At 42.7% G+C, this 21,093-nt stretch overlaps 1 protein-coding gene across 3 annotated transcripts in view; it reads right to left on the reverse strand.

Annotated features, from left to right (window-relative positions):
* The window catches only part of SLIT3 (slit guidance ligand 3), a 465,006-nt gene extending 459,936 nt beyond the window's left edge, over positions 1-5,070 (reverse strand). Inside the window, exons 1-2 of one of the 3 annotated variants that reach the window (XM_088173839.1) lie at positions 5,002-5,070; positions 4,305-4,556 (exon numbers count right to left, since the gene is read on the reverse strand). In XM_088173839.1, the coding sequence (XP_088029965.1) occupies positions 4,305-4,489 (185 nt within the window). In that variant the 5' untranslated portion in view covers positions 4,490-4,556; positions 5,002-5,070. Of the gene's footprint in view, positions 1-4,304; positions 4,942-5,001 lie in introns of those variants that run through there. The other 2 variants (XM_088173838.1, XM_088173840.1) reach the window with 2 other exon arrangements.
* Positions 5,071-21,093: the final 16,023 nt, after the last annotated feature.

Consider the following 21,093-nt stretch of genomic DNA (forward strand, 5'->3'; position numbering starts at 1 on the left):
AGCACAGCTGAGGAAACTGATTATGAGAGTTTGATTAAGCAATCCTAAGGAACATTTCAGAAAGGTAAAATATTTGGGATTCTCATGGATGTGTTTACATATCCTTACATTTTCTTCATTAGGTAAAACTGTCTTATCAGTTGCCCAGCTAAAATATAAGAATCACTGTGCCCACTCCAGAAATCATCTAATAAATTACCAGTTTCACCTTCTATTTTTGGTAAGGTGCTAAGTTGCTTCACAAGTGTGGAAGGGATCAGTAAATACTAAAAACAACCACAGGGGCAGCTCTGCCACCCTGCTCGAGGGCCTCTGAGGAGCATCACACTCTGCAACATCAGGACATACTGAAAATATGGAATACGATGGCAATCCTGAGCATTCCTTCTCCACAACAAGGATAATTGAAAGTCACCCCTGGAAGTGACAAGGATTTGCTTCACCACTTATTTTCTCCAGACTGAATAATTTCATTGTGCAGCAGGACAGTTTTCACCTCTTTTTAGCCCTTCATGAGAGCTGAGCCAAAGCTTCCATCTCAACCACACAATTAGAAGACTATCCTAGAATGTAATAACAAGGTAAAAACTGCAACACAAACCTAACACTTGCTATATTTGCAAAGGTACTATTAAAGAGCAGTCTGTGTAAACATTAAAAATAAAAGTATGGGATTGTTTTATAACTCTGTTTCTGGGATCACTGGTTAATCTGTGGATTTCCTTCAAGGTAGAAATCACAGGTACAAACCTACAGACCTTCAAAGTGTTCATGAAAGAAAAAAATAAATCAAGCATGCATCTCATTTCTCTTGAAGAATAAGTAATCAAAGCTAGTTCATTTAACAGAACTTCTCAATAAGAAATTCTTTTCCCCCCAGAGATATTTCCCATTGTTTCCTTAATGTTATATTTTCAGTTTTCCTGGGTTTCATATTAACACAAATTTGAATAATATTTAACTTGGCTCCACTAGCCCAAACAATCTGTAACATTTGTCCAAACATAACTCTAAAAGCTTGGTGGCAAAATATTTTAAGTGGTACCATTAGATCTCTTACTAATTAAAGCAAAAAGTTTCCGACTTGAACAGGTATGTAGAATTTTTAGCTCAGGAGAATGCAGGAAGAAATAAATACCCTTCCAGAGCCTAACAGTTTAAAAAGGCACTTCGTGTGTGGCCATCAAGAAACTTGTTAAAATTATTCTCCCAACATATAAACATTTCTCTGAGATTAAAAATATTTTTGTGATTTCAGATATGATTTGGTCTTATTTACATGCTAAACATACTAGTAAGAAGATTACACATCAACCCACTGTTATGTCATAAATAGTTACAGGTTGCTGTGGACCACAGGGCAAAATGAGATACTGTGATATATCCTGTGGCTGATTGGTGTTTCATCTAGGAGCAGAATTTAGACTCAGAGGAATAGAGTCTTTTTCCTCTACTGCTTACATTAGAAAACCCAAGTTAGTGCAATTAGTAGAAAACTAGATTTCAAGGAACTGATACAAGCTTTAAAACAGATGTAATGAAGACGGTGGTGAACACTACAAAAACAGTGAAAGGCTCACAATGGACTGACAGAATTGAAAACTGAAAACAGTATTTAAAATGCAGATAAAGTGTTACCACATGACCTTCTGTATCCTATTTCCACAAGGTTTCAGCCACTGAATGATCCAACAATACACTATTTATATATGTAAAAAAAAAAAACTCCAAACAAGCCATCCAACACAGCTACATTTCAGATTTATCAGTGGTGGTATCTCTGAGGTTAAATGTTCAAACTGAATATTGTGAAATCACTACTATTGTTCTTTTCGCAGCCATTAATCTAAAATTAAAATCTGTAAATAACACCAAAAAGAACAAGACCAAGACAATGATTGTGCTCTCTTTCATTCTTTTTAACACTTAACCTGCCAAGGCCAAGAGCCTTCTTTTTCTGGCTCAGCTTCCTGCAGCAGACAAGGAAAGTTCACATCTCTGTGATGTTCATTCTTGCAAATGAAACCCAGTAAGAACATGGATTCAGCCCCCCTAAAACCTCAGCTATAACAAATTACCGTTTATGAAATGGTTCTCAGGTGGCCAACTAACCTTGTGCTTGTGAATCATTTTAACCTGCAGTTTAAAAGTTTAATTCTAGCCTTTAACTCTTTAAACCATTCAGACACCTCACAGTGAAGCACACAAACCACCCGTGTTATCACACACACTTGGCACGTTCCCCTGGTACTGGATTGTTGTGGGGTTTTTTGTTCCAGATTTGGGGGGGTTTTTTTGGCTCTAAAATGCCAGGTTGCTACCCACCAATTCTAGAGTACATGGTTTCAGGCAGAGAAGTCAAGGTTTCTATAGCACTGACATCTGAAAGCTATTGCTCACACAGCTGAGGTTAAAAGGAGGGCTGATACAGCCACAAAACATTAAAGGTTGTAGAATAGTGTAGTAAGAAAGCTCCATATTGCTATCATTTAAGAGCTCTCAGTGCTATAAAATGCATTTAGAAACAGCCAAGGATTCTATAAAATTTCATTCTGGGACAGAACTTAGCCTTTAGGAGGGCTCTTTGCACACAAACTTTGTTTGCTTAGTAACTTCATCCAGCTTTCTTCCTTGGAGGAAAAACTGCCTGAGAATTTGAAGTTTCCCCAAGTCTATGACCCAGAAGGAAATAAAACAGGAAGTCAGGCCATACAATCTACAGCATTTGCTTACAAGTTCAAAAGCATTTTAAGTTACGGGCTAATCCACATGAGGCACAACTGAGTGCGCTCTCCTGGGGTCACCCCGGAGCGCCGTGCGGAGGAGCCGGGCACAGGCTCAGTTTAACATCGCTCCCCGGATAAATCCCTGTCCCAGACCGGCACAGGCTCGGTTTAACATCGCTCCCCGGATAAATCCCTGTCCCAGACCGGCACAGGCTCAGTTTAACATCGCTCCCTGGACATGTCCCTGTCCCGGACCGGCACAGGCTCAGTTTAACATCGCTCCCTCGATAAATCCCCGTCCCGGACCGGCACAGGCTCAGTTTAACATCGCTCCCTGGACATGTCCCTGTCCCGGACCAGCACAGGCTCAGTTTAACACTGTTGCCTAGATAAATCCCGGTCCGGCCCAGGCTCAGTTTACCATTGCTCCCTGGATAAATCCCTGTCCGGCACAGGCTCAGTTTAACATCGCTCCCTGGATAAATCCCTGTCCCGGACCAGCACAGGCTCAGTTTAACATCGCTCCCTGTCCCGGACCGGCACAGACTCAGTTTAGCATTGCTCCCTGGATAAATCCCTGTCCCGGACCGGCACAGGCTCAGTTTAGCATTGCTCCCTGGATAATTCCCTGTCCTGGACCGGCACAGGCTCAGTTTAAATCGCTCCCTGGATAAATCCCTGTCCCGGACCGGCACAGGCTCAGTTTAAATCGCTCCCTGGATAAATCCCTGTCCCGGACCGGCACAGGCTCAGTTTAGCATTGCTCCCTCCCTGGACGTGTCCCTATCTCGCACCGGGCATTCTCTGAGATGTGCCATCTGCTATGCATTAAGGCACGTCAGAGACGCCGTCCCCTGCACCGGGCGAGTGCCAGAACTGTATCAGAAAACTCAAGTTTGCTTTCAGCTTTCTCCCTAGGAACTCACTGAGCAAGTAAAACAGTCAGCTAAAAAACTCCCGAGAACTTAACAATACAAGGGGTTTGCTACGAGCACATTCATTATTCTCCGTGCTCCCCACAGCGTTACGCTGCTATCATAGACCCTAAAGCAGATTAAAAATTGAATAAGCAGCTTCCCCGCAGCAGTTTAAAACAGAAATTAGAAGCTGCTTAATGTGATTTCTCCATTTGAATTAGTTTATGGAAGCAGTCGGTTTTCCATGGTGATGAAATCACCACGCTGAGAAAGTAAGGAGAAACTGCTACCAGCCGCCAGGTGAAAACATCCAGGTTTCTAATTGCATATTAAATTGGTGTTTGCACTGACAGTGATTACAGCCGGGAGCACTCCAGGTACCGCTCCGAACTCCATTTCAAGCAAGTCACTGCAAAACCCGATCGGGCGGCAGCTGAAAGTTAACGTGAAACTCTGAAACCGATCCGTTCGTACAAAGGCACAGCGGCAGGAGTGCTGGAACTGCTGAAAAGCTCCTCCCCTTCCCTCCTGAAAACATTAATCCGTGTTGGATTGCTAAAACTCCTGTTACCGAGCACTCTGCACTGATAGGCAGGTGTTGGGAAACTCGTCCCAGGTGTTCCTACAAGTGCTCGAGAAGCCCTTAACGGTTTTTACTCACAGTCTCTCCGCATTCCTGGGAATATCCCTCGGCACAGTTTTGAGTCCCAGTCCGTGACAATCCACGTTGGAAGCAATACACGTACACTTATGCGGGCATCCTCCAACAGGCATCCAACTCACGGAGCTCCAAAAGCTCAGGATCATTCCAAGGCACAGAAACGCACTTCTTCCACCAGACACCATGGTTCTCGATCGCTTCAGTGGGTATAAAAGTGAGCGCGAGCAGCCGGCCCTTAAAGATGAAATGCCTCTAAGAAAAAAGGGAAAAGAAAACAAGAGGCTCTTAGTACAGCCCAAGGGAACCCACCACTGCCATCATCGCCGGAGCACCAGCAAAGCTTCAAAGGCGCCCGAGAAGGTCACGTTAGGTGGAAGAAGGTGGGGAATTGCCTTTCGGGCTCAGGTTTCTTTCTGTTATCTACGAACGGTACCAGAAGGCAGATAGTTTAACAGAGCTCGAGCCAGATGCGTCCTCAGATGAAAGAGAACCCGGGAGCGGAGGCAAACACACACAAAACATCCATCAGGAGCGGCGGCAACCTCCAAAACAGCCTCCTCCGCTCTGCACCGCCCCACCTGGGCCGGGCAGGTAACCCGCGGAGGGGACGGCCGGGGCTTCGCAGCGACCCCTCGGCCACGGGCCCGCCCCCGCCGCGGGCAGTGCCGGAGCCGTGCGGGGCAGTGCCGAGCAGTACCGGAGCAGTGTCGGGCTGTACCGGAGCGGTGCCGGAGCGGCGCTGCCGCCGCTGCCGAGCGCGGAGCGGGGATGGAGCGGGGCGCGCCCCCCCCGCCGCGCCATTGGCCGGCGCGCCTGACGTCACCGCCCGCCCGGGCCGGGCCCGCTGCGCCGCGAGTTCGGGACCCGCGGGGACCGGGACGGGGACCGGGAAGGGACCGGGGCATTGCGGAGCGGGGCCGGCCCGGGGACAGCGCGGAGGGGACTCCGCGGCCCCTCGCAGCCCCTTCTTCTCCTCCCCGCCGGGCGCCGCGGCCGGGGGGAAGCGGCTCCCGGAGAGGGGGCGAGCCCGCCCCCGGCCTCGGTTCGGGTTTCGGGAAGGAATGTGCGGGCTGGAGCACGGGAACGGGCGCGCAGCGGCTCCGCGCTGCCTCTGCGGCCGGCGAAGCTCCGCCGCCTTTTGTTGCCCGCGTTCGCTCTCTCCGAGTACCCCCTGGCGGCGGCTGCTCGGCCGGGGACACCCGGGCTCCGCTCCCCGCACAGCACCGGGGACACCCGGGCTCCGCTCCATCCCGCACATCACCGGGACACCCGGGCTCTGCTCCATCCCGCACATCACCGGGGACACCCGGGCTCTGCTCCATCCCGCACAGCACCGGGCACACCCGGGCTCTGCTCCATCCCGCACATCACGGGGACACCCGGGCTCCGCTCCCCGGACATCGGCACCGTCCTTGTCCCGCCGCCGCCCCAGCGCCTCCCGCACCGGGACTGGGGTCGCTGCTGGGCTTCGAGCGCTGAAGTTCAGCACCAAAAGTTTGAAACTTGGAAAAATTTGCTTAATAAGACAAAAGCAGGGTCCCTGCACGTGGTCATTCTGTTCCAATTTGGTGCGGTTTAAGGCTCAGATATTTTACCTAAAGAGAGCCAAAAAAGGCAGCACACCCTGAAAAGTCCTAGAGCACTGGGAAAATCCTGCCACGAGGCTTTTTTTTTTGAGGTAAGTCTTGCCCCCTTATAAGGAAGGGTCTCCCTGTAGTACACCAAACACAGTGACCTCCTGACCCAAAATAAAGCTGGTGTATGCACATCATGAACATCTGCCTGTTTCAATAAACCTTGTTTCTTATTTCACATACTTAAAAATAGTTCAAAAGACAGGTTTATGACTAACTTACTTGGGAACACAGATAATATTTTCTTTATCTGCATCACAGACCTGTGGTCCATGACTATGGAGTGTAGGCTCTGATGCTGTGGGTAGGGAAGTTTTCAACAAGGATCATGGCCAGCAGTACCACAAAACCCTCACAACACTCCAAAGATCTGACATGGCTGTTGCATTAGGACTCAGGTTGTGTGCCTTCATCTTTTCTCTACAAATATTTACTATTTTAAGTGAAGGGCTAGTAGGAAAAACAGCACTTTAAGTTGTTCACCACAAGCTATACATACGGTCTTCCAGTTGGCAGTAGCACATCCTAAATAACCTGTTCATTTCTGGCAATGTCTTCTTCATGTTTTGATTACTGAAGTTTGGCATTACCCGAGTCATTCCTGCCCTCCTGGATAGCTGCTTTTGCCCAAACCAGTGAAGTGTCCTCCTTCACAGCCAGCAAAGCAGCTACTTCTGTAAAAAGCAAAGATTTGACACTGGAGGGTTTCCCTGTGGAGGCAAATTTGTGAAAGAACACAAGCAAGACCACAAGTTAACCTTCAGTTCTCCTGGTCTTTGTCTGAAAAAGCAAGAAAGTTGTTTTTCTGATATAATAGTGAATTATTAGCATGAAATATTGTATTTTTTTAATAGAAACCACCTTAATCAAGCCTTGAGATTGAACTCCTTACATGAGAACCCAAAGCTCAGTGAAGTGGCCCTTTAGAGCAGTATCCAGCCCAAGAAGGCTCAGTGGCAAGTGACACAAGGTTTGAAAATGCCCAGAGGGACTCGGCTGTCACCCCTTCAAGGGGCTGCTTTATGCTGCTTCAAAAGAGATTAGAAAGCACTATCCCCCTCATCTCTCCCAAATCCACAGAAACCAAAAGCTTCGGAAAGTGTGCATCACCCTGCCTGGATCCCCAAACTATCCTCTCCTTTCCTGGGTCAAAAGGCAGAGGAGAATGACTTTGACCCCCAGCATGAACAGAAGAGAGGGGCAAAGCCACAGGGCCCTCTCCAGGCTCGCAGTGCCCAAAGCAGCAGTGATAACCAGAGGGGCCGAGCCGTGCCCCTCTCCTGCTCCCTCTCGAGAGGCCAAAAGCACACAGGCAGCTCCAGGCATGTCACCAACACTCAGCACTATCTATTCTGAGGCAAGCACCCTCCCTCAAGTGTGAGCCTACAAGAGATCAGCTCTTGAACAAGGAACAGCTGCTTCAGACCAGGCAAGACAGAAATTACACTGCTTAAGAAGACAAAGTACTCGGAAAGCTCTGAATTCTCCTCCACACAGCCTGATGGTGTACGCCCTTAGCTCGTTCTGACAGTGGAAATACTTTTGTTGGAACCTAACTTTCCTTGGCAGCCAGGCAACCTCATTCCAAGGAAAGGCTCTTTTCCTGTTCTGGTTCACTAGCAATCATCTTCCCAGCTCTGAAGACAGCCCTAAGGAGAGGCACACACCCCTCGCCTCAGGATGGGGTACAGAAGCAGTTGGATGCTCAGTAAATAAGATTGTAGGTGATGCAGACATCATAGCCTGATGGAATTTTTGGTAACTGTTTATCTGTGATGGATTTCAAATTCTAAAAAACAATATCTCTAAAACCTCTTCAACACTGTCATCCAAAGCAGTTGACATATTCCATGCTTCAGTGGTAATCCCTCACAATAAAATTTCCCTAAAAGACAAGTGAACCTAATTCAGTGGCAGAAAAATTGATGAGCCAAAAGCGGAGCCTATCCTTGAAATATATTTAATTTTTATAAAAAATTTTTCTGCATTCCAGTTAAAACAGCTCTTAAAGGGAGATGGCCCCATAATCTCAAGACACACAACGTGGAGCAGAGTGTTAACTCTGTTGGTTTTCCTTTACACACATCCTATGGCTTCTGGCTCACAGCAATTGCCACAAGCTGGCAAACAAGTCACTCTTCATTCTCCTTCTAGGGCATTGGCAGAGGTCAGCACAGCCTGTGTAACACAAAACTGCACAAAACTACAAATTATCAGATAATTTGAATATATAAAGTGTTTCTTCCTAATATAAATACAAATTTAGCAAGTTATTTTTAGGAGCCATCTCAAGCTAGATAGCTTTTATCTATACTATTTCCTTGAGTATTAGACACTACCAACATTTCCATATATGTAAAACTCCCTACAAACAAGATTACTATCAAAGGTGTGCTGTCTGCTCAGCAGGGATTTAAATCTTGCCTGCAATAAAAAATATAGTACAAAGAAATATAGTTTCTCTTAGTAAATTAGTAGTTCACTACTTAGAACATCTCTGAAAACTGACTAATACATATTTGTTTTCAAGTAAAGAAGAAAAGAAGTAGTTTTGCTTCTTTCCCTTTAGCACAGGATGACATTTATTAAGCAGATGTTCAGAGTATATTTACATTCAAGCAGTGCTGCCACCTAAGTGCTTCTGTAGGTGCCTTCTCTCAAGAATCCACCATCAACATCATCAGTACCTCCACCTTACAACAGCACCCCCCACACCAGCCTAGGAAAGCTGAGTTCTGGGAGCAGGGTAGGCAGAACCAGACCATCCCAGCAGCTGCTTGGGGAAGAGGTAAGTAAAAAAAAAAATTAAAAAATCCCTTTTCTAGACAATTTTGAACTTCCAACACATTCTTCGCAAAATACGCAAGCACAAGTGTTTACGGTTAATTTCAAGATAAATTACATGATGTGTCATCATAACGTCACTGTGTCCCTTGTTGGGGACTTCCTGGGCAGTTGTGCACAGGCACACGCTGTGCAGCAAGTGTGACAAGTCTGAGAAGCACAGGACTCGCTGCACTGGTGCTGTGCATGTGGCCTGCACATGTGCAGGACAGCTGACGGCTCCCAAATGCTCATTTTTTAGCATGCACAATAGTCAGTTGTCTAGAGGCCTGATGGGAACTGGTCACTTGGATGAAGTCCTGAAATATAAAAGTTTATGGGCAAAAAGTAAGACCCAATAAAGGAATCCAAGCATGTGGCACTGTGGTTGAAGAGCAAAAGAGCATCACAGAAGGCTGTGCTGCAGGACTACCTGCACGACAGGGCAGAGCTTCCAGCAGCAGCAGCAACCCGGAGGGAGGGGAGGAAATGACTAATTTTGATCACTTCAAAGGAATCAAGCCTTGAATCTTATCATAAGTCACAAGGCTCTCTGAACAGCTCAAAGAGGAGCTCTCAAGCACATCAGGCACATCACTTAATGCTTCTTCACACGATCAGGCTGATGTGGGCATTTCAAACGTGCTCGGCTCGAACCCGCCTAATTTTAAAGCCACTGATGCAACCGCCGGGGACGCGATGACATAGAGCGAGTTAAATAAAGTCTCCGAGCACATCGCCTAAAAAGGCCACAGAGCAAACACTCGGGGAGCCTGTCAATGCCGAGGAACTCGAACTGGGTTTTTAGCAGGAGCTAGGAACAGACTGGACCCGGGGTGAGCCGCCGGTACCGGCGCAGCGGAGCAGCCTCGGGGTCGCGGTGCCCTCTCGCGGCCGCGATCGCTCTTCTCTTTAACCCAAAAAAACCTTGTTTTGCTCTTTTTGTCAAGAATGAGGTAAGCTAAGCAAACAATCTTTGCACCTGTGCCTTCGTTTTTAAATGTTGTGGCTGCTGGAATAAGCACGTACTGCTCTTACAGTACTATAAAATGAAAACAGCCACCAGATCCAAGACACTCCTGAAGATTACTGCTTCCTCTGAAATAGAGATTAGAAAGTCCAGCCGAGGAAAGAAGCCTTAAATGCCCTTCAAATAGGCTAAAATATCAGCAACCTGTGTATCTCTACTCATGAATCCACTCCTGCTGGGAGATGTGCCAAGAGGGAAGGTGACTCCATGCCAGAAGGGTTCTGCCACTTTGTCCCCTGGGATTCACACTGGGATTCACCACGGAGGACACAAAGTGTGGGAGCTTTAAACAACAAGGAATTTAAATTGATTTAATGGAAGAAATCTAAATGGATTTCTTCCACTTAGAACAGAGCTCCCTTGCACAGTAATTACGTAGGAGATCATGAATGAAACTTAAACAATCTATTTTCTCTCTTGCAAAGATTCAGAGACTGAACTACAATTGTCCTTGAAATTTGGAATTAGTTTATTCCGTCAGTTAAATTCTAATAATGGATGATATTGAATTCACTTGCTCCTTATTATAGTTTCTGATCTGCTATTGCTCCAGCAGTCAAAGTAGGGAGTACCAGAAAGCCAACACTGAGATGGGATCATGCACCTTCACAGCTGCTGAAAATGTTTTAAATGTGTTAAAGAATTTTAAATTGCATGTTATGAAGTAAACAAAAGGTAGTTCCACTAAAAGCTTAGTAAATTAAATTAGGTTTTTCTGTATTAGATTATATCAGAAACAAGCCTTCCACATGATATTCCCTCTGCTGCTTACCCTGCCATGTATTCCATCAGCTATAGAGCATTAACTATTGAGTTACCTGTCTCACACTCACAACTTGCTACAGCTTTTTCTGCTTCATGCTCAGCATTTAAGTAAATGAATGACCAGAAGGAGGAAAAGGCAGGAAGCAAAGCCTATCACCACAGAAAACACTCCTAGTAAATGAGCATTTTCTTCTTAAATCTGCAATCAATAAGAACATGGCTTGCATATAACAAGCAATACTAAAGCCATTTCATTCTGTTTACAGGGAGTATAATAATTCTGCAAGGAAGAACCAGATTAGTTGGAAGATCTAAATAATTTCAATGCTTATGAAATACATAAAAAGCTGAGGAGGTCACAGCATGGCATCCTCTCAGGCTTGAGAGTGTTCCTTTTGGTGCAGGACATAGCAGGCTTGGCAATGGCTACAGGAGAGATTGGAGAGTCCAAGTGTATAACCCATGACCCTGACTACCACATGAAGCAGTATTGCCTTAACTTCAGCTTCTCCTATCTCCACTAGAAATTGCAACTAAGCAATTTTGAGAGATTCTGCATCAGAGGACATTTAGGGTTTGTTTTGTTGTTTGTTTTTCTGATTCAAGGCATAATAATTCATTATTCATGGCTGTTTACACCAGCAGTTGTTAAAACCCCCAGTTAGAGGGGCACAAATCACAGCTAGAAATTTAAATACAGGCTTCTTGCTCCACCGTTGAAGTGGATTAAATGCAGAAGTTTTCAGAGCTGCAGTAATCTGAATACTTAAAGTTTTAAATATTTGACTACTTCCTCTGTTTGGAACCCAAATCAGAAAGATGGGGCAAGATGTACCCTAAATAAGGCCTTCTCACATGGCAAGACTGTTTATTACCTTGCATTGACTTGGAGGACAAAACTAAGCTGCAAGTTTTGGCATCTTTGGAGAAAATAAAGCATTCAAAGCTGTTATAAATCACATGTGTATTGTGATTGAATGTTATTAGCACTTGCACTTAGAGCAGTGCCACTGCCACAGTGTGAAATGTTCCATTACCTCACCCTGGATGGTTCACATGACCAATGTGTCGAGCACAACTGTCTGGTTTTGAAGCATAAGTGCTTTCCTAGGATGTTTGCTTCAAAAGGTGCAGAAAGAGAAGTTAAAATATCATTTAGCATGTGCTGGCATCAGGGGTTCAGGTCTTCACCTACTCACAACAGAGTGGTCTCCTACCATTAACTTGAAAAGTTCAGTAATGTCAGAAGTTAAAAAATATGTTCAGTGCAAAGCTTAGGCAGCTAAATCCCCGTTTTGCCAACACACTCACATTAAAAATTCTTCTGAGCACAGAGAGGAAATATCTAGTGCTTAAAGCAGGAACCAGAAAACCTGGATTTTGTTTTTGTGTTACTTAGGGGCTATGACCTTGGCAAGTCAGCCTTCTGGCCTCCATTTAGTAGTTTGTAAAGATTTATAATACACACCAGGTTATAGAGCAGTCTGGGCTTTTCAAAGCATGCTTCAAGAATTATATTTTCTGTCTAAGCTAAAGTCTACATTAAATATAAAGAACTAAAAGTATTTTGTAAATATGCAATGTTTTATTAATGTGAACATTTTGTGGTCTTTGACAGTAGAAAATTTTTTTTCCCTTATGGATGTCTTTAATGGATATGGTAATTGAAAGCAAAGTACTGTAGAAAATTCCAGCTTTTCCCTGTAAGTGCTTACATATGTATGTACATTGATCTGGAAGGCTGCAGAACAGTATTTTTAAGAGTACTCTTCAAGATCTGCTCTGCATGTTGTACGAAAGGCATGGAACACCAAAGAATGAAGGATCTGAGAGCATTTTATGGAATTTTCCACTTCAAAAGATTTGCATATCTAGTTAATACATTTGGTAGATCTCTGCATGCTTGGGCTTTCTGATTTCACATCCCCAACTCCCAGGGGGAAAAAAAGTACAAGAAATTTCCCAGTGAAGCCATAACCATCAGGACAATACTGTGACCAGCCACACTGCACAGAGCAAAAAGCATTTGTCTGGTCTCTGGGCTGCACAGGCTTCCTCATATCATTTATTCCAAGACAAGGCTTGGAAATAAAACTCCCTAATGGTGATTCTAAGGCATTGGAATTGAAGATTTCAAGCTCAATCTTGCACTTGCTATAGAAAATTCATAAAATCTATTGGAATGAGAGCAGTCTGTGTCCAATATGGTTCCTAATTGGAAACCAGATGCTGTTGGTTCAATGAAGTTGATGGGCACAAAAGACTCAAAAGTGTTACTTCCAATCTTGCTTCTACTTTCAGGCACAAAAAATTGATCTGCTCAGACCTTTGAAGTATTAAGAGAGTCTAAACATTTTTAAAGTACAAATGAAAGCCTTAAATGTTAATGTTCCTCATTACAAAGATTGGCAAATAATGTGTTGGGCCTTGAAATTAAACTTCCTTGTGATCATGGTTGTCTTTTCTCGAGAGAAATTGTTTAGAAATGTTGAGATTTAAAGGGCAACTATGGTTCTTTTAATGAGCATACAACATATGGAAACAAAAGAACAGAATTGAAAAATAAAGCTTCTCTTTCTGGTGGCAAGCAGTAAGCCTGATTTCAAACACATTCACTGTCAGTGTGGAAGAAATAGGAGAGAAGTCCTGAAATTATATAACTTTATATGTGAACTCTCAGGATTCCATAATCTAATTGCTTTTCTATCATTTTCTCTTCAAGAAGCACTGAAGCATTTTATGATTCACCCTCAACAACCCTTTTCACAGAGAATACAATTTACAAAAGAAAAGGCCTTTGCTATTAACCTTTTACTTCTTGAAAAAGGTCTCTGAATGTCAAAATACCAATTTACCCAATAGTGACTCTAAAACCCAACTTCATAACCAGAATGATTTCTAAGCTTGAGGTTTTATACCTTAGAAACCTACTCTATACTATTGAAAGTTTGTAGACCATCTACCATTGTAGATTACTCTCTCACTATGAATAGTCTAAAAGATTTCACTTCATTATTCTCTTTCTTTAAAATGTCTTTTACTGGAATTTTTACCTTCTTTACTGTCTGTCATATACAATCATCTACCTTTAAGCATGAAGAAAATATAAATTCACATCACAGATGGAATTATTTTCCAAGATGCTGTGCAGAAAATGTAGTTCAAGTTTCAATACAACTAGTACATATCTGGCAACAGCCTTTTCCCTCCATAACCATTATCAAACAATTATTTACAACTTCCGATCATTATTTTTACTTGCATTGTTAGTCTGATTTTTTCTAATGCCTCTTCTTAATCATTTCAGCTTGGCCAGTGGAGTTTTGGTCACACTCTGGAGAATCCACTGCACCTGCCTCCCACACAGAGCATTTCTGTGTTCCAGGGAGCACAGCTCAGCACTGAGCCTGTTGCCTTTTTCCCCAATCTAGAAATGAAACTTGAGATAATTTTAATAAGGAGGCAATATACAAGTGGATCTTTATTTGAAGGCTTTTGTGGACATCTTTCTATGCCTGCCTCTGAAGGCCTTCAAATAAAGATCCACTTGTATTTTACCTCCTTACTAAAATTATCTCGAGTTCTAAGCCAGGCTGGGCTGGGACACAGCTCCCAGATCGGGGCTGTTTGTGCCATGACAGCTTTGCCTTCATTCTGCACCAGGTGGTGAGCACAAAACACCAGCTGGGCCACTTGGGCTTGGTATTTAACTCTTGACAAAGATGGAACAGTACAGTAATCAAGAAAGTGACTAAACAAGCAGTAAGCAGTTGAGGATCTGAGAAGGAACTAAATCCAAAATATATGACCACAAAAAAGAAGCAATAGTTATTCTGTTACTGGACATTACAATAAACTAAGGCAGTGGAAAGTAATGGCTGTAGGAAGCCTGGATTCCTGCTCACTCTTGATCAGTTTGAATTTCAGGTGAACATTTCTCCACTATTTTATTGTGATACAACTGCTTCCTTATGCCAAAATGTAAGAAGTAATTCCAGGAACCAGGACAGAATTTGTCTTTTGTAAACAGGCGACCTGGAACGGGTTCAAGTGCATCAAGTGCAAATTTAGGTGGTTAGTGGGAATTTTTCTGGCAATCTAATTATTGAAGTAGCGTTTTTAGAGCCTAAAACAGCCAGGAGACAGATTTAGAAAATGTCAAACAAAGGCTTTGAAGGTTCCAATTGGAAGTCTAAACTGTTCACTTCTCCATTTCACACAAACAAGTTTTTTTTGAACCTTCATTTTGAATTGGAAATCTTTCCAGTGTAATTAGGCAGAATAAATATGCAGGGGCAAAGGCCAACTCATGGAACAGAAAAAGGTGGTGGATTTGATTTGTTTTGAGATTTTTTTTTTTTTTAATCAAAACAACTTATCCAGTGGGAATATAGTCAAGTATTTTGACTACAGTTTTAGCAGCACTGCTTACTGACACCTTAAGTCTCTTCCTCAGGACATAAATTACTGCTGCCCCAGTGTAAAAGGCCAACAACTCTGGCTAGTTCTATGTCATGGTATTGGCTTCCATTATTCAAACTCCACATCAGCTTCACTTCTCTCTCCCACATCACTTTGCAGCGTTCAGCTGACATCAACTCCTAAAGTTTGTGCAAAATACATCCTGAATTCAAAATTACACTTGAGGCTGGACACATTCAGATCCCCATCCAGTCTGGTGGGTATTGTGGCAGTAGCTCTCTCTCAATGCAGCTTTTAGGCAATCCAGCTTGAGACATAACTATCACAAACCTTTCTGCAGAGCCTGGCATCAGAATTTAAATTCTGAATTTGCCATCACCTTTTAGTGATGTCAAATTTACCACGTCCACATAAAGACAACGGGAAGTGTGCCTTTGTACTTTGTGTATTTTGAGACAGCACTCAGCCAAATTGGACTGCAAGGTTTCCCTTCCAGGTGTTCCCTTGGATCCTCACTGCTATTCCAAGGTCCTTATTTTGCTGACATTTCAGAAAGGCATTCCCAGCAAAGCCAGAGCATCTCTGTGCCCTCACTCACCGAATTCTGGGTCAATCTGCCTCCTGAAGCTGGGTCACCCCTGCTGTCACTGCACCCCCTGCCCCCTAAGTTGGGCATATAAAAAGCCCAGTGAGTGAGGGGCTCATGTGCACTTCACTGTCCTTAGCTGACATTGATTAGTGCCTGACTAGAACAAGCCCGACTTGAATTCTGGGCTGTTGCCAATGCTTTGTTTCATCCTGTGTTTCTGTGATTTGATTGATGTGATGAAAAAAGCATTATTGGAGACTGGACTGAGTGGGGAAAAAAAAAGTTTCTGAAAACTCAGATGAAAGGCACATTTAGTAATGCTTTAGGGAGATGAGTGCTGATTGCAATGCCCTGAGCTCTACTTAATTTTTTCCTTAGGAAATACTAAATCTCTCAAAAAAGCAAAGTATTTTTGTACCAAAGTTACACAGGCAGGAACAGGTAGAGGGGAACACCCAGAGCAAAGGGCTTCCCATACATGAACAGAAACTACTGTATTTGAAATAAAGTTTCATGAAGTTACCTGTGCTGCCACCACACACATTGCTGCTACAAAGCCATTCTTTCACACCTGAACATCAGTTTCCCTCAGCTTTTCATCATGGTGCACTCAGGAGTTGTTTTTATCTGACCTACAGAACAGGCTTTAGGTGTTGTAACATCTGGAATTTTCACAATCACTGCAACCCAGACAGAAGTTAGAGAAAATTATGACCCACAATGAATTTTCAGCATCAACAAGGGTTGCAGCTCTGAACCAACCTGCAATTCTTTCAGTGGGTTCAGGACAGCCATCTGGAGATGCTGCTGAGCTCCAAGAGATGAGCAATGTTGAATTCAATGCAATTAGAGCTGGAATTTTCACCTCTGAAAGAAACTGCTTTGCCTTCTATTGCTGCTGCAAAACTAAACACCAAGGAGATTGTTATGTTCTGACTGCACAGACCATTTGTCAAGATAAAAAGAAAACATGGAAAACTCAGTCATAAATAAAAACACAGCAGTATCTTCTGTATATACAAATATTAAAGATGCATCATCTAAACAGCAAGGGCAAGAGAGATCATGGCTAAGCTCAGGATGTGCCACAGACTCTGAGTTTTCTTTTTACCATCCTGAGCATCATCTCCCAAAGAAAGAAGGAACAGGAACAATCCTCCTCTTAAAACTGGGCAACACTACAAAGACTAAATTCATACTCAATGTTTGGAAACATTATTCAACCATCTTATTGCTGCCTCACAAAGCTTTGTGGAAGGAGATCTTTAACTGTGCAAAATAAACTTCTGAAATCACTCATCTAAATTAGTGCACATTAGAACTGTAGGGATTCTTCCTCAGTCCTTAAGTTCCATGATTGTAACACCAGGAAAAGATTTGTTCTTCCTGCTGAAGTTTATTACACAAAGTCTCATTTAAAATTCTCAAGTACCCTGGCAATAATAGAGCTATTCCAAGAACTGACAGAGAATGTTTTTAGAGAGCAGCAGAGTTACAAAATGCAGACTAAGAAGAAATGCAACCATGCTGAAATATGTTAAGCTGTATACTTTGGGTATTACTTGTGTATACAGACACAGAAATACCCAGATTTTGTAGTAGGCCTCTTGACCCCTTCCATAGAATTATTGCCAAAATCTTTAAGTGTTCTGGATCTGCTTAATGCAAATATTTTGGCTGTAATTATTGATTACTTCATTCTTTTTTCAGATCTTGGAGGCATAATTTCCTTCAACTTCTTTAAAATTAAAAACTCTAACATCTGTAAGACTACCTTTATTCAGACTGCAAATACTTTCAGGAACAAAAAAATAGTTCATAAAAATCATGGGGAAGTTTGTGGCTTTCTGAGGATTTTTTTTAAGTGGCAATTTTTTGCTTTATTTTTTAACTATTAAAGTTGTATTTTACTTTGTTAAAGGTCCATTATCATAATTTTGCTACTAGTTCAACATGCATCTGTCAAATTAAATGCATTGCTGCAAATTGATATCTTGTTCAAGGAAAGCTTTAGTTATTGATTATCTGAAAAGCAAAGTGCATTGCATCTAAATTACCTGCTTTGTAACTGTGTCAACTTTTAAAACTTTATGATCAAACTAATGAGCACCTGCATGTGCACATTATTTATCATTACACACAAAAGAGTAAATCTTGAATCATTACTCATCTGAAAGTGGTTTCCAAAATTGCATCACAATCACTTCAGGGTGCTGCTGAACTGCAGAGGAAGCTCAGTGCATTTAATGCACTGACCAATAAATTCTGCAGAGTTATTTCAGCACCCATCTGGATTAGCTTTTGATGCCTTCCTGGGTGAAAAATGTAATGTAGCAATTTCCACTACCTATTGCTTGACTGCCTTTTAGAGATTTACCTTTTATATATTCCCTGTAAAAACAGAGCCCTCAGACACAATGTAAAAATAAAAACAATGCATCACCTATGAGAATAGAAATCAATACCTTAACTAGATCTTTTCACACTTTCCACCAAGTTATTTTCATCCAATATGAGGGAAAAAAATACATAAATTGTAACTTGTTCCTGAATTTATGCACTCACTGCCCTGACAATGATCATTTTCATCTATTGTATTGTGTTCAGTACAGAGCATTTGTGATCAGTACTCATCACACTAATACAATATAAGAAATTTAAGATTATTTTTCCTTACCAAAATGTTTAGGAAACTATATAGAGTAAATGAAATCACGGAATTTAGGCTTCTAAGGCTTATGGAAGGAATGACAAGGAATTCACTAAAAGTGAACAACCACCCATTTTCACAGATCTTTACTCATCTACCACAGGTTATCAACAAGGCTCACTGAATTTAGAAGAAGATAATTTCAATTTCTGCCTCCAACAGCTACTCTCACCACCACAGAGAGCCCTCCCAGCTCAAGTTTGTTCTGCCCTTTGGAGCATTTTGGTGAGCACAAAGCCCAAGAATGAATTCAGCATTTGATATGCTGCCAACAGCACTTCTCTGCCTACATTTGCTATTATTTTAGTCTCATGCAACAAACCTTCTTAAGACTCAGTTCACTATAGCTGACTCCTCATTCTGAATTTAGAAATTCCAAGGTTAGGCAGCACCCACCAAGGCAGAGCTGTGAGTTTTCAGCCATTGTTCCTTGCTCAGTGTGAGCACACACAGAAATGGCACCTGAATGTGGAACCTCTGTGTCCCTGCACAGGCACCAGCACCTCCAACCCAAAGCCCTTCAGCTGCATGCCATGAATTCAGATTTTACAGATCCACTTCTGCAACAGGAAATTTCTAGCAATGAGCCGTGTTATAAATGAGAGACAAAAGTCTCGATATTCAGCAAAATTTAGATTGCTTTATTTGATACAGATGGAGCAAGCAGCGCTGGGGAATGTGAGGGGTCACTGCCCACTCCACGCTCCACCAACCCTGGGTTTGCAGCCTCTTCTTACACTGTGGTTTCTCGTTGTACACAAATTCACAAAGCCTTTGGGTGATAATCAGTCACAGCCATCCGGTCCTTGTAGGTGACCACCAGGGAAGTTCTGGGAGTCTGTTTTTTGGGATAGGCAGCATTGATCAGACAAAGGCAGGAAGGGATATTGGGAAGTCTGATTTTGCAAGCTGGTAGACGATACAACTTATTTGAAAAACATAACATAATATAACATAATGTAATGTAACATAATACAATATATTATAACATAACAAGGTGTTTTTATACAGAATGATTTAATCATATAATTTCCTTTATTTAGTGTCCATGCTTCACTTCAGAGCTTGGTATTCTGGTTTATACAAACCCCAATGCTTTTGGGATTAACACGAATCTTTTATCAATTATCACAGCTGTAACAGCTCAGTGTGCTGCAACAGAGTTCTTCCCACACGGGACTCAGTATTTCCTACCTCAAGGGCAGGGCAGGATTTGTGCATCCTCTCTGGAGCTTCAGGCTGCTCTCCCAAAGTCACAGCTCCACCAGCACAAGCTGCTTGGCTGATGGATCCTTACCTGCCTCCAGCTTCTCCTTGAGGAGCTGCACGTGTGACAACAGCACAGAGCCCTAACACAGCCCCATGTTCATGTTCAGGGGACAACTGGTACAGAAAAATCCTAATTCTTAGTGCACAAACACTGTTTAAACTAAAATAATCTGTCCTGATCACGGCTGCACAGCACTCAGCTGCCTTCTCACTTCTCACCTGAGCAGCACAGCAGTAAGGTGGGACCCAAGAAGCAGAGATGCCTCAAGGTGAAGGAGCAGAAGAGCAACATGCAGGATGACAAATCAGTTAACAGTGATGCAAAAGGACAAATTCAAGGAACACGCAGCAGGAGCTTTGCACATCAATTCCCTGGTCCAACTCCCGTGGAAAGAAAATCTATCATACAAGGAGAGACCCTCAGAACAGCACGATTGTCACAGTGCAATAACAAAACAGCTACTGAAAGGCTCAGCCTCAGCACTAAATCCTGCCCCAAGGTAAAGTTAATTAAATGTATTACTAAAGGCCACATCTTCTGTAACAGCAACCCCACCAAAACCAAATAATGCTAATGACATTCTGAACGAGAACATTTGTACGGTTAATTATTGCCATGAGGTAACTGCTTTTGGCAAAAAAACCAACCCGAAACCAAAACAACCAAAAAAACCCAAACAAAACAACCTGCTACGGTAAGGTGATTTCTTTCAAAATACTCAATTCAAAGTAGATTAGATGCACACTTTGCATTCATTATTCTCACACATCTTCCAGCTGAGGATCTGATGTATTCAGATGTATTAACCTACCCCATAAGAAAAACTTGCCTGGAGAAGGAAGCAGGTATTAGCAGACTTTCATTTAATGGCATTGAATTTGCAGAATAGGTGTTGGAAATATCAAACTAAAACCAGCACTCTCTTGTGATTACTTTAGTCCACTTACTTATTCTCCTGTCAAATTAAGACATTTCTATATGAATCTTACCCTGAACCAACTAATCAGAATTGAAAGAGTCCTGCTGCTCTGCTGCTCTATGGGGCTGATTCTGGCCACCAGGAATTGGATCTGTTCATCCCTGTTATACTCCAGGATCTGGCCAAGGTCTGTCAGCCCATCTTCATGGACTTCCTGACTTGACAATTTTTACCTCCAACTTCAATGTGAATTTCTTGTAGTCATGAACAATTGTTTGGCATAATAAAAGCGTGATTTCTGATAAGACAAATACCTACATGAAATCTCAAACAATTGTTATTAACAATGCACAAACACATCAGAAAGACTGGGAAATATTCCAGAAACACCCTCACTGGACTAGACAGAAAACATTCACTACCAGGATGAACAATTACTGCAGAGAGGACAGACTTGTCAGAATATTTTGAGTTTCCTTTTGAAGCCAGTTGTTAAGTCACTAAGGTATCCAGCCTCACCCCCTAAACCAGTCAGCAAAAGGAATGTTAAATAGGACCCGTGTTTGTGGTGTCTTTGGTTTTGTTACTAATAAGAAATAAAGAGGGAAAATGTGGCTTATCTTGCAC

The sequence above is a fragment of the Sturnus vulgaris genome, chromosome 15 (assembly GCF_052056855.1).
Source record: "Sturnus vulgaris isolate bStuVul1 chromosome 15, bStuVul1.hap1, whole genome shotgun sequence".
In the NCBI taxonomy this organism is placed as follows: domain Eukaryota; kingdom Metazoa; phylum Chordata; class Aves; order Passeriformes; family Sturnidae; genus Sturnus; species Sturnus vulgaris.